Source organism: Centroberyx affinis, unplaced genomic scaffold (assembly GCF_046629955.1).
Source record: "Centroberyx affinis isolate AG114_WGS23_722 - 3 ecotype Tasmania unplaced genomic scaffold, CSIRO-AGI_Caff_v1 ptg000127l_1, whole genome shotgun sequence".
In the NCBI taxonomy this organism is placed as follows: Eukaryota; Metazoa; Chordata; class Actinopteri; order Beryciformes; family Berycidae; genus Centroberyx; species Centroberyx affinis.
The window spans coordinates 228,702-240,752 of NW_027278828.1; the positions used below are offsets into that span (position 1 = coordinate 228,702).

Below are 12,051 nucleotides of genomic sequence, written 5' to 3' on the forward strand. Positions count from 1 at the left end.
ACACAGACACTGTTTGTAGTTGTTTTCTCGCAAGCCATTCTCACACAATCACCGGGCCACGAAACAACTTTGATATGTGTTTGACGTGGTTTAATTTTTGTTCCATTCTTTTTTTTGAAACCACGATTAAAGAGGTTATTCCGGTTATAAGGATTTGTTGAGGATAGGCAATCGATTAGTATAGGCTGTTAAATCAGACGCTGTGGATAGCAGAGAGGCAGGCTAAAAGGGGCTTTAAATTATTTATTTACAAATACCAAGCCTTCCCATTGCAGCTGTTTCCTTTGGAGCAGAAAGTTCGTTTTAAAAATAAATATATGTTGTGTTTGCAAAAGTTTCATACCATTTTGCTGTGGGGGAAAAAGACAGAGAGACAGGTAGGAAATAAAGGGTGACAAACCTACACTGAGAGGTTAATTCAGCCCACGTCTGAAATGATGTAGCCTAATGTAATTTAGACCATCAAGGCTAATGGAATCTAATCTGTTTGTGTGATCTAAGTCAATTTCCTCATTGACAGAACAGATTTTGTGCACAGTTTGTGTCAGCATAGCTACCCAAATGAACTCTTCACTTCCTTAGTATAGTGAAATGTGTTGGAATATGAACGTTTCCTGTCTTTTCCTGCAGCTTTGTGAAGATAGAGAGAGCATAAACACTGTTGCTCACTGTTTGGAGAGGGTTGTGTGAAGGATCAAGGGCAGGGCCTGTAAATTGTATGAAATATCCCCTTCATACAGAACAGTAAGCTCACCAACAAGGCAGAAATACCTGGTGTAAACAATGTGTTGTGTTGATTTGCTATTTATTCTGTATTTCTGGCCTGCTACCAGAGAGGCACAATCTCACACATACTATGCCAGGTAATAGTTATGTTTGTGTGTGATTGTGTGGGCGTGGGTGTGAGGATGGTGTGATGGATAGCATGTGGGGTGACTAACGTGTATGTGATCTCTCTCTCTCTCTCTCTCTCTCTCTCTTTCTCTCACACACACACACGCACACACACAGCCCAGCCCATCTCACCTCCCAAACCCTATTCCCGTGGTTTTGTTCTCTCATTTCACACACACTCAATCCAACCCATCACCACTCCTAATACACACATACACACAGCACACACACATGCACACACACTCTCTCCTCATTACACCCCCTTTCCCTACTTTGATGATATGCAAATATCCCTCCCTCCCTCCCTCCCTCTCTCTCTTCCTCCCTCCTCCTCTCCTCCCTCTCTCTCTCCCGCAAGCAGCAAGCCTCCACACACACACACACACACACACACACACACTCACACACGGGCTAATACGCTGTGGCAGCGTCCACAGACAGGCGGGGAGGATCAATTTTTCACCCAGTGTGCTACCGATATTCATAAGATAAGGCCACAGAAGAGAGAGGGAGGGATGGAGGGGAGAGAAAGGGGGAGAGAGGGAGATGAGTAGAGATGGGGATAAGAAAAATGGCGAGTGGGTGTAATAAAAGGAAGGGAGTTGGAAGGAGGGGTGTCCAGGAAAATGGGTGAGTGAGTAGGTTTGGGAGGCAGGGAGGGAGAGAGAGAGAGAGAGAGAGATTGGATGGAGAAAGGAGGAAGACTAGAGAAGGGTTGTGTGTGTGTGTGTTGGGGAGGGTGAGCGTGGGTGAGTCGGGGTGAGAGAGGAGAGAGGGTGGGGAAGTCTCGTGGGTGTTTGGGGGTGTGGGAGGGTGGAGGCAGGATGAGTAAGTGGGTTAGGGGTGGAAGGAAAGGGGGATGGGGTGTAGATAGAGAGTGAGAGAGGGCTCTGGGGGATGGGGTTGGGGATGGATGGGGTGGTAAGGGAAAAGGAGGGGTGGGGTGGTGGGGGGGGTTATTTTGCTGACGTGCTCTCTTATTGGCTTGTTCAAACGCTGGGGGAGGGGCAGCCACAAACCATACTCTCACCAGCTGTAGGGAAGAGCAGAGAAACAAAGAGAGAGAGAAGGGTTTAGAGGGAGGAAGAGAAGAGGGGGGGGGGGGGATATGTGTTTTAATGTTGATATTCTGGTCTAATTAGATTCCAGTCCAAGTGGCGGAATGAATGGCGCTGATCAGATAGAAGCGGGTGTAGTGGAGAAGAGAACAGGCTTTGTTTGAGTTGGAGAATGTGATGCCTCTGTTTTAGTGCACACAAGGGGTCTTGATCTATAATTCAATTTCACTTGAGGAACAGAAAGGAGCAAATTACCAGCACTGTCTCCTTTGAATATACATTCAAACTCACATTTACTCACGCTGTGTAGAAATTGCAAGACCAAGATATCCAGTGTCTCCCGTAGGTCAGTTGAATTTTAGATGACGCGTCATTGCTTTAATACCTCCCGTGTTACCTAATCATTATGCAATATGTTTTTGATGGTTATATCTGACTGTAAACACCATTGAAGTCATTTTAGTTATTGAAATATATATGATCTTTTAATTTAAATACAAAACAATCAGCTTAATAGTAAGTTCACTTCAAAAAAATAAATATATGTGGCCAGAAATATGCCTTTATGTGGTGTCATGATTACCCCTTTCATATGTATGAATGTATATATCAATGTGTGTGTGAATGAACACTTAATTGTCTCTAAATGTACATCACTAGATGTATGTACAGTAAATGAACAGAAATAGAAAGCATTTAAAGCAAAGAAGAAGAAATACCATTCCAGCACACACATGAAGGCAGATTGCAAGCCATGTGTTCATGGAGCCCAGCTGAACCCCCGCTTGCTAAACCAGTACACTGGCTGAGATAGACTGACAGGCAGGGAAATAGAGAGGGTGGTGTGTCTGTGTGTGCGTGTGTGTGTGTGTGTGTGAGAGAGAGAGAGAGAGAGAGAGAGAGAGAATGAGAGAGAATGGGAGAAAAAAGAGAGGCAAAATTGAAACAAAGACAGGCAGATTGGCCAACGCAGACAGACAAAAAAATAGAAAAAAAAAGCCAAAAGCAAGCAAAAAGGAGAGGGACAAATAAGAGAGACATAGCGACATAGAGAAATATACAAAGAGAGAGGAATAGGGATAGACATACATGGAGAGAGAGAGAGAGCAGAAAGTAGAGGGAGCCAAGCTTTCTGTGGCTTAGCCAGACTGGAGCGGTGGGACTTGGCTGGCTGTGGACCCTTGGCTTCACTATTAAAGCAGGGGAAAAAAATCACAGTCAAAAAATGAAAAGGGCAAAGAGCTATGCCAAGAATGCACAGGCAAGAAGCAACACATTAGGCTCTTTCCTTCTGCCTGCCTCTCTGTTTCCCCAAGCAGATCTAAACAATAGGTGGGACAACCCTCGAGAATCGAGTGCTGCACTGAGAACCCCGTGGAGTGACTGAGGTCGACTCTGGAAGTTTTAAACTTTGTATGACGAGCAAACTGAACTGAAGGTGTATGAAGGGTTAAAAAAAGAACAAGTGAGATCATTGGGAGGTCATTTATCATACTTTGAAAATGTCCTATATTGAATTATGATTAAAAAACACTGTTAATTATTCACAAAAATAGTCTTAGTCATAATGGCATTGGAAGATTAAACACAATATACTGTGCATCATGTTAGAAGTTTGTTCCTTGGTGTATATGACTGCACCATGATGTGTGTTGGTATATGTTTTGTGTGTGTGTGTGTGTGTGTTTGTGTGTGTGTGTGTGTAGCATTTCATGAGCACCAGCAGCATCAACACCTATGTAATTTATGCTGCTGGCACACACACACACACACACACACACACACTCACTCACTCACTCACATGCACAAACACACACACACACACACACACAAACAAATAAACAACCACTCAAAAAAAGAAAATCCTCCATTGGTTTCTTTATAGACCATACAAAACAACACTATATCCCACAATCTGAGTGACCCAGCCACTCAAAGCTACTAATCATGTAGTAATAGCCGCCATGCCATAATCATATCACTACATAGAGGCATGAGAGGACTTATAGGCTTTGCCAGATTAATGGTGAAAAAACAAGGAATTATTTTTTGGACTTTTCCATCCGCTGATACCCTAAGTAGAGGATTATAGCCTTCAGATCGCCTGACTCCAGAATGGCAATCACTAAGGGGGATGTTTGTGGAAAACACACCCCGAAATGGCTCACCACACCATGGTGCACAAAACACCAAACTATCCATCCAAATGCACCAAATGAGCACCAGAGTGGCTTCTTCATAGTAAAGGGTGAGGCTTCGTTTTTGGTTTGGTTTGAAGAGCCTAAGCTATTTTCCCTTCCTTGACAATCTCTCTGATGATCCAAAGTAGCAACGAAAGGCCACTCTGAAAATTGTTAACTTCATATCGACAAATGAAAACATCAGAGGAAAACAGAAATTCCGCTCTACCTCAAACAGGTAGCACAAATCAAATCACCATGTGGTCCCGTCCTTATCTCAAATCTGTATCTGTCAAGAGTTTGAAATGTTGCTTTATTCTGGCTGCCATATGTCTTGTACTGTAGGACTGATTGTGTGCACGCAGCTGAGATGCAACCCCAAAGCCATGTCATATTCTGGGCTCCGAGGGGAAAGAAGGATGCCAAGAACTGAAACGTGATGACGAGTGGGTGTGTGAGAGTGAGTGGGGAAAAGGAATCCTTCCAAGCTCCTTTTGCTCTGGGTGCACATGTATCCATCTATGTGTGTGAGTGAACGTGTATGCGGGCACATGCGATCATGTGTGCGTTTATGTGTGGGAAGAAGGAATCCTTCCAGCCGTCTTCTTTCCTGAGCCTCTTCCTGTGTCCCCCCCCCACCACCCCACTCCAACACACACACACACACACACACACACACAATTCTCGGAGCCGGCGTCAGAGGGTTTGGCTTCGGCAAGATCCAACCCACCAGAGGAGAGGAAGGAGAGGAGCCAGAGTTTCTCTCTCCTTCAAGCTCTGTCTGTTTCCACCACTCATTGAATGTTTCTATAAATCCTGTTCACGCACGCATACACATGCACACACACACACACACACACACACACACATATTCATGCACACACATTTCTCCATCCAGTGTGTTGGTGTATCTCACGTGACTTGGCAGGAATGAACCGTGCATATGTGTGTGCCTGTGCGTGAATGTGTGTGTTAAGAGTTTTGGCAGTTTTCTCAATGCAGCCTAACCAAAAGATCCACTGGGAAATGTGGTTTTAACGCCCCCTCTCTTCTCTCCTCTTGTTTCCTTTCTCTCTCCGTTTCACAATTACATCTCCTCTGTTTCTCCTTGTTCTGCTCCCTCTTTCTCTTTTTATTCCTCATCTTTCCCTTGATTCCTTTCCATTTTCTTCAAATTCATCCTGTTCAAAGCTTCCCTCCTTCTTCCACTCTCCTATTTCTCCTCGCTCTAATGACACGCATCTCTGCTTTTTTGCGTGTGTCTTCTCTATCTGCTCTCTATTAAAACCGGGACTTCATCATTTGCATTAAAAACATTGTATGTTGTGCATGCCTATGGGCCTCTAATTCAGTATGTAACTCTCCTAGAGCTGTCCACACACAATGAATGCTGATGGAGAGACATGATAGGTTATCCTGTAGGGAGGGCTGGTCAGATGAAGTAGCTACTTGGTATTCCATCCCTCTCCAAACCGTGACACACAGGAGAGGGATGCTGGCAAATATGCAAATGAAGTAATACTTCATATATTTCGTGGCCTTCTGAAGTTCATCAGCTCATCTTGCAAACAGAAAACAGAAGAAAAAACAGAAATGGTGTGCGGCTGGGTCTGTGATGTGCGACGACTGGGAAAAACACACTTCAAAATCCCAACCCATCAGAAGTGCTGTAAGATATGAGTGTAAATATACAGTGTCTGTATGTATGTGCGTGTGCGTGTACATTTGCTTGCATACGTGTGCGCACGTTCCCGCCTGCCAGTGCGTGTGTGTGTCTGTTTTGGTCATTCATGAGCCAGAAACCCAGAATCCCATTGACAGTGACTGTGATCAAACCACACAGAAGTTTGCCTGTCTTCCACAGTGACTTCAGTTCAGCTCTGTTCTGCTCCGCGAAGTTCATCAGAGTTCATCTTCTTTGTCCCCACTGAGCTGAGGCTGCCTACTGTCTCTCTCCTTGTCTCGCTCATCTCTCCTCACCCCTCTCCCTCCCGCGGTCTCCTCCCACCTCCTGTCCCAAGGGGATGGTCTCACTCCCCCACCCCCACCCTCCCCCGTCTGTCCCAACCCTGCCCCACCACCCCACCCGGCCTCACCCTGCTTCTCCCTGCTCTCTGCTCTGCTGTAGCCTCTTTATGTGATGTCACTGAAGAGAGGGACTGGCTTTTTGTGTGTGTGTGTGTGTGTGTGTGTGTGTGTCAGTGAACGGGGGCGCGCATGTGTGTGAGTGTGTGACACGGAGAGAGAGAGAGAGAGGAGAGAGGAAAAGATCGAGAGTGAGCGAGAAAGAAAGAGAGGCACAAGTGTCAGGTTTCCCTTTTCAATTCAGAGGCTCAACTCCTTGTTTTTAATCTAGAAAAGAGGGTGAAAAGAGCAGGAAAGGAGAGAAGATAGCTGGGAATTTGAGCTGCTGACAGCTGTTTTTTGTTCCTGTCTCCTCCGCACCCCCTCTCTCTTTCTCTCTCCCTCTTTCCTCTGTTCTCCTCCTTTTTTTCCTCTCCATTACGGTATCATAGGTACCAAAATTTGAATGCATTTGAATGAGCACATGTATGTATGTATGCAAAACACAGCTGAGTGTAAAAATTATGGCTATTTATACAACATATTATCTCTAATCATATAGTAGACATGATCAGAGATGCTGACTGTCTATTTTTCCACTGATGGTAGCATTTACTTTTGAAATCACATTTTTCTCTCTCTTCCTGTGACGTCCCGCTTACCACATCCTGGTTTTGACTTCAGAAGACGACCTATCTTCAGTGTAACGGTTTTCCTGTCAATTTTCATTTCACACACACACACAAACACACATATGCTCTTTTAGGATTTATCTTCTCGCACACGCCTGCTAAAGCGCACACACACACACGCTGGACTGCTACGATAAATAACAATATACTATCATGGTAGACTACTGTCCAATCTGTGGGAAGCCTGTCTACTTTGGTAAGTCTGATCTCTTTCAGTCTTTCTCTCTTTCTTCTCTCTATACCTCTATCTCTTTCTATCATTTTCTCTGCCCTTCTTTTTCTTGCTTTCTGCCTGTCCTCTTTCTCTGTAGATCTTTATTTTTTCTGTTTCACTTGAATGAGAAAAGATATTTTTCTTTATCATTACGAGAAAACGTGACACCGTGTGACATGTGCAATGTGACTCTTGCACAAAAGACAAGTAATGAATAGGTAGGTAATGAATACTATTAATAATGGTATTGACATGGATATGTGATACAGAAATTTTATTGGTGTAATTTGCCGCTCTGGTCCCCATCACATGTCTGTGTTTCTGTGCTGTTCAGCTTCTCTTTCACTGTCATTTCCATTCTGTGTTTGGAGAAAAAAGGAGGCCCACCTCTCCTTGCTCCTTCACTACAATGATCTCTCTCTCTCTCTCTCTCTCTCTCTCTCTCTCTCTCTCTCTCTCTCTGTCTCACTCTCTGTCTCACTCTCTGTCTCTCTTTCAAGCGCACCACATACACACACAAGCGCACACGTATCCATGATAACAACAGGATGTGGGTCTAGCCAAATGAGCATGCATGCTGTTCTCTGGGTTTCCTCCTTACCTTCTGTCTTTTCTAGTTGGGTCCTCTCCCACACTCAGACCTCACCATACAGCACTCAAATCAATAGGACAGTTTCAAGTGTATTCTGTGGTCCTCTGATTCTTAGTTTTACCTTCCTATTCATGTGCCAGCTAAGTTCAAATTCTCTGATGTGATCTGGCCTACTTACCTCTTTTCCTCCACCACATCCTCTGGCCTACTTGCTCTGATGAGAGTAACTATACATTCTACATATACTGAACCAGAATTTTACTGTTCTTGTATATTATATAGAAAAAATACATACTGCATGTTGTGTTTGTGTTAATGTATCATTTAATAGAACTGCTTATGATGCAAAACAAATCAGACAGCAATATTGTATTGTATCATATAGAATACTGTATGTGAACGTATGCAAATGCAAACATCCTCATACTTTATGATACTGCCTGACATTAACATGGTCCTCATCTTCCATTGGTCCAGGTGAGAAGAAGAGGTCTTTAGGGCGGGACTACCATCCTCTGTGTCTGAAGTGTCAAAGGTGCAACAGACAGCTCACAGCTGGACAACATGCTGAGGTATATGACGGAAATGTATATATGACAAATATATGAGAAAATGTGGAGAGAGTGACTGAGGAATGAATAGGACAAATAAATGATTCAGTAAATATCTCCTATTGTCTGTGTTTCAGTATGATGAGAAGCCATATTGTTCAAACTGCTACCTGAAGATGTTTGGTCCAAGGGGTACTTCCTTCTCATTATAGTCACACACACACACACACACACACACCACACACACACACACACACACACACACACACACACACACACACACCTACACACACACCTACACACACACACACACACACACACACACACACACACACACACACACACACACACACACACACACACACACACACATTTTCTGACTCTCCTTTTGTGTGAATTTCTCTTGACAGGTAACAGGTGACTGGTGTCACCATGGCACAGTGTAGTCCTGTCACAGAAACCAGTCTAAACCAAAACGGACAAACACTGCCACACAAAAGAAACACAGGACCAGTTTCCAGTGGAACAACCCTAATCCAACCAAAGAAAAAACAACAGCTAAAGAGAATGAAGAACATAAACCTAATGGGAACCACAACATACATGTAATCAGGGCGTCCTTGAAAAAGAGAGCTTGCTCTCAATGGCCCTCCCTGTATAAATAAAGGTTTACATACATACATACATTCACTCCAGTTTTGGTCAAAAAGACAGGCCTGTGATGACGACTCAATGCCATGTATACTATATTTGTTCACTTTTGCAATGTAACTGAATTTTGCTTGTATAGTAAATTGTCAGTATTATTAAAAGATTTTGAACACTTAAATCTGGTGGTTGTCTCAATCTCTGTGTTGGACACTGCAAAGAACATGCAAACACTTATAGGTGCATGCAGAGAGGATGTATGCACCCACAAACTGACAAATACTCTGAACAGTGAACACACACACACACGCACACACACACACACACACGCAGGCACACACACACACACACACACACACACGGTATGAGTTGAGCTATGGGGTTCTCCCTCTCTCCCTCATCAACCAACCAGGGGAAAAAAGAAGGGAGGAAGGAGGGATGGATGGGGGTGGTTGCTGTTGGCAGGGTAAACCAGGTCTCATGCCAGCAGAATCTGCTGGAATGGGTGCTACAGTGAGGGAAAGACGGATCTCATGCACACACACACACACACACACACGCATTCATGCCCAGTGTGTCTGCAGTGTGCCTTGAACTGCTGCAGGGGCTTGTCACCCTATGGTGGGCGAGGTACATGGATTTGACACACACACATACACAGAGAGGGAGAGAGAGAGAGAGAGAGAGAGAGACCTGTCACTGCTTTTGCTGATGTGCTCCCCTGTAAAGTGTCATGTGTCATACAAGTGACATTTCAGGTATTTGTCCTTGGAGGAGTGAGAGACAGAAAGGGAGAGAGAGAGGGGGAGACAGAGAGGGGATGGAAGGATGCAGAAATGAAGAGTAAAGGGGGTTGAGCCAGAAACAGGATAGAGAAAGCAGAATTGATGGACAGAGGGAGAGAGGGAGAGAAGAATAGAGGATGATAGGATTATTCTAGCGAAGAGGTAGTGGAGGGATGCCCGTGCGTCTCTGCTGCATGTCTTTGAACCTGTCCCTCTCCCTCTCATCCCTCAATCCCTCCTTCATCCTCCCCCCTCCCCTCTCGAGCACTCCCTCCCTCCCTCCCTCCCTCCCTGTCTCCTTCACCCTCTAACCCCCACCTTGACAGATCACATGACTGCTGTGATACCAGCTGGCTGACTGCTCATTTGCATGTGTTTTAGCTACAGTCCCTTATTAGAGAGACGGGTTGGGGGGGTGGGGGTTAAGGGAGAAAGAGGTGCTGCGGGGAGAGCTGGGAGACTGAGGGGAACGGTGGTGAGATAGAAGGAGGGTTGGAAGAATAGAGAGAGCGAGAGAGAGAGAGAGAGAGAGAGAGAGAGAGAGAGAGAGAGAGAGACAGAGAGAAGGACTTCATGAATCCAGAGGAGAGACAGGAAAGGAGAAGGGAGAATAAAATGGAGGGTTGTAAAATTAACCATCCTAAACCTCCTTAACGTCCAGTAAATTAAAGCAAGGGTTCTTAAACCTTTATTCATCCAGGGCCCAGACTGGAAAATGTAGCATCTTGCTCTTGGACAGGGCTTCATGTGAAACATATCATTCATCTTACCATGTGGCAGCTGCACCAGAAAGAGGCCCACAAACCCAGTTTTGGTCCCAACCTTAACTTCAAGCAACACTATCCATCGCAAGCAGGGGCAAGGGACAGGAGGGATTCCTATGCTGCCAGTTTAAAGCAAAAAGGCCAAACTTGAGGCTGTCAAATCTTGACAAGTAACAAAAATATCAGCATTGACCTTTGGAGCATCCGTATTTTCAGGGGAGAAAGAAAAAAGGAAAAAAAAAAACATAATTAAGCTAATATGATGTGAGAAGAAAAACAGCTTAGGTAGAAGTGGAATACAGTCAAGGCCTTCAGGCAGAGCAAATAAGTGGAAAGAAACCTTTTTTCGAAAGAAAAATGTCATTTTCTGTGGCATTCAGCTTCAGCCTTACTTTTTCATCTGTGAATCACTATCAGCATCTAGTGGCCATGAAGGCTACTGCCGCATCTCCCGGAAAGCCAGCAGCACTGGCATAAGTAAGTAGGGTTATGGTCTCAGGGCTGTCACAGCAGTCATACATAATGTCAACGTGTTCTGTATAAAATATCAAAATACCCGTGCAGTTTTGTAGAGGGGCACTTTGAAGGCATTGCAGAGAATGACAATTATTTGAAATGCTGCCTTTAAGTGCTGTCAGGAATATCGTAGTTACGAATTGAATGTATGTATGTGTGTGTGTGTGTGTGTGTGTGTGTGTGTGTGTGTGTGTCACTTCGTCCAGGACACTGAATGTTCGGATTATTAAAACAGGCTATGAATTTATGAAATCACTGTATGTTATTTATTCTACATAGATGAATACAAACATAGCCCACGTGACCAATACATAACTGATTAGTCCAAACGAGCAACTGGAATAGCCTATAGTTCCTAAATCCGAGGCTCAGTGCGTTGCAGTGGGAAATCGACCTCAGCCAAAAGTGATGTTTATTCAACACAGTAAAATGTCACAATGCTTAGGCTATCAAAAGCTCAATGGAAACGTTAAATGCCTATGTATTTTTCAACATGAAATCAAAACGTTTGTAACGTTGTTTGTGAAAATGTTCGTCAGATAGATGCTTTATTAGCTAAACGAGCAGCCAAACGAGCCAAAAAGTTTTGAATGATTATTTGTTGATCATCTATGGGTTTTTTTTTTTTTCATTCCTGTTAAGAAGTGAAGCTCCTCAGCAAAGGCAGTTTCACTGGAGTTGCCTCATTTTTCTTTTTCAAAACACTCCAGGCTGCTGGTATCATGTGGGAGGTGTCTCATCCTCATCACTCAGACCCGGCTGTGTGGGTTTATAAAATGAATAGGTCGATATCTAATGTTAAGAAAGGTTTCTAACTGTAGGCTACATAGCCTACACACAAAGTGCTGTGAAAAGATCTCATCGCCTATGTGAATGTGGCGCGTAAAATGGAGTCAACCGTGCGTAAATGCGCACAGGCGCATATGAACTAAAACAGGAGTCCAGAGGCAATAAAAGGGAGTCGCACTCCTACATCCAACCTAGACTCACGATTGTGGAAAATGTCAATTTTATGGGTAAAATTCACTTCTTCATAACGTGGCTACGGCCATGGAAGTGATGTATTTTATTATTAGGCTATGTGTTTTTGTTT

The 12,051-nt window shown here is 44.2% G+C and overlaps 1 protein-coding gene across 1 annotated transcript; it reads left to right on the forward strand.

Annotated features, from left to right (window-relative positions):
* Positions 1-6,893: 6,893 nt before the first annotated feature.
* On the forward strand, positions 6,894-9,065 carry LOC139652612 (cysteine-rich protein 1). The gene is made up of 4 exons (XM_071529736.1): positions 6,894-7,084; positions 8,172-8,266; positions 8,383-8,437; positions 8,656-9,065. Exons 1-4 carry the CDS (start codon positions 7,042-7,044, stop codon positions 8,664-8,666), a joined length of 204 nt encoding a protein of 67 aa, XP_071385837.1. The 5' UTR covers positions 6,894-7,041; the 3' UTR covers positions 8,667-9,065.
* Positions 9,066-12,051: the final 2,986 nt, after the last annotated feature.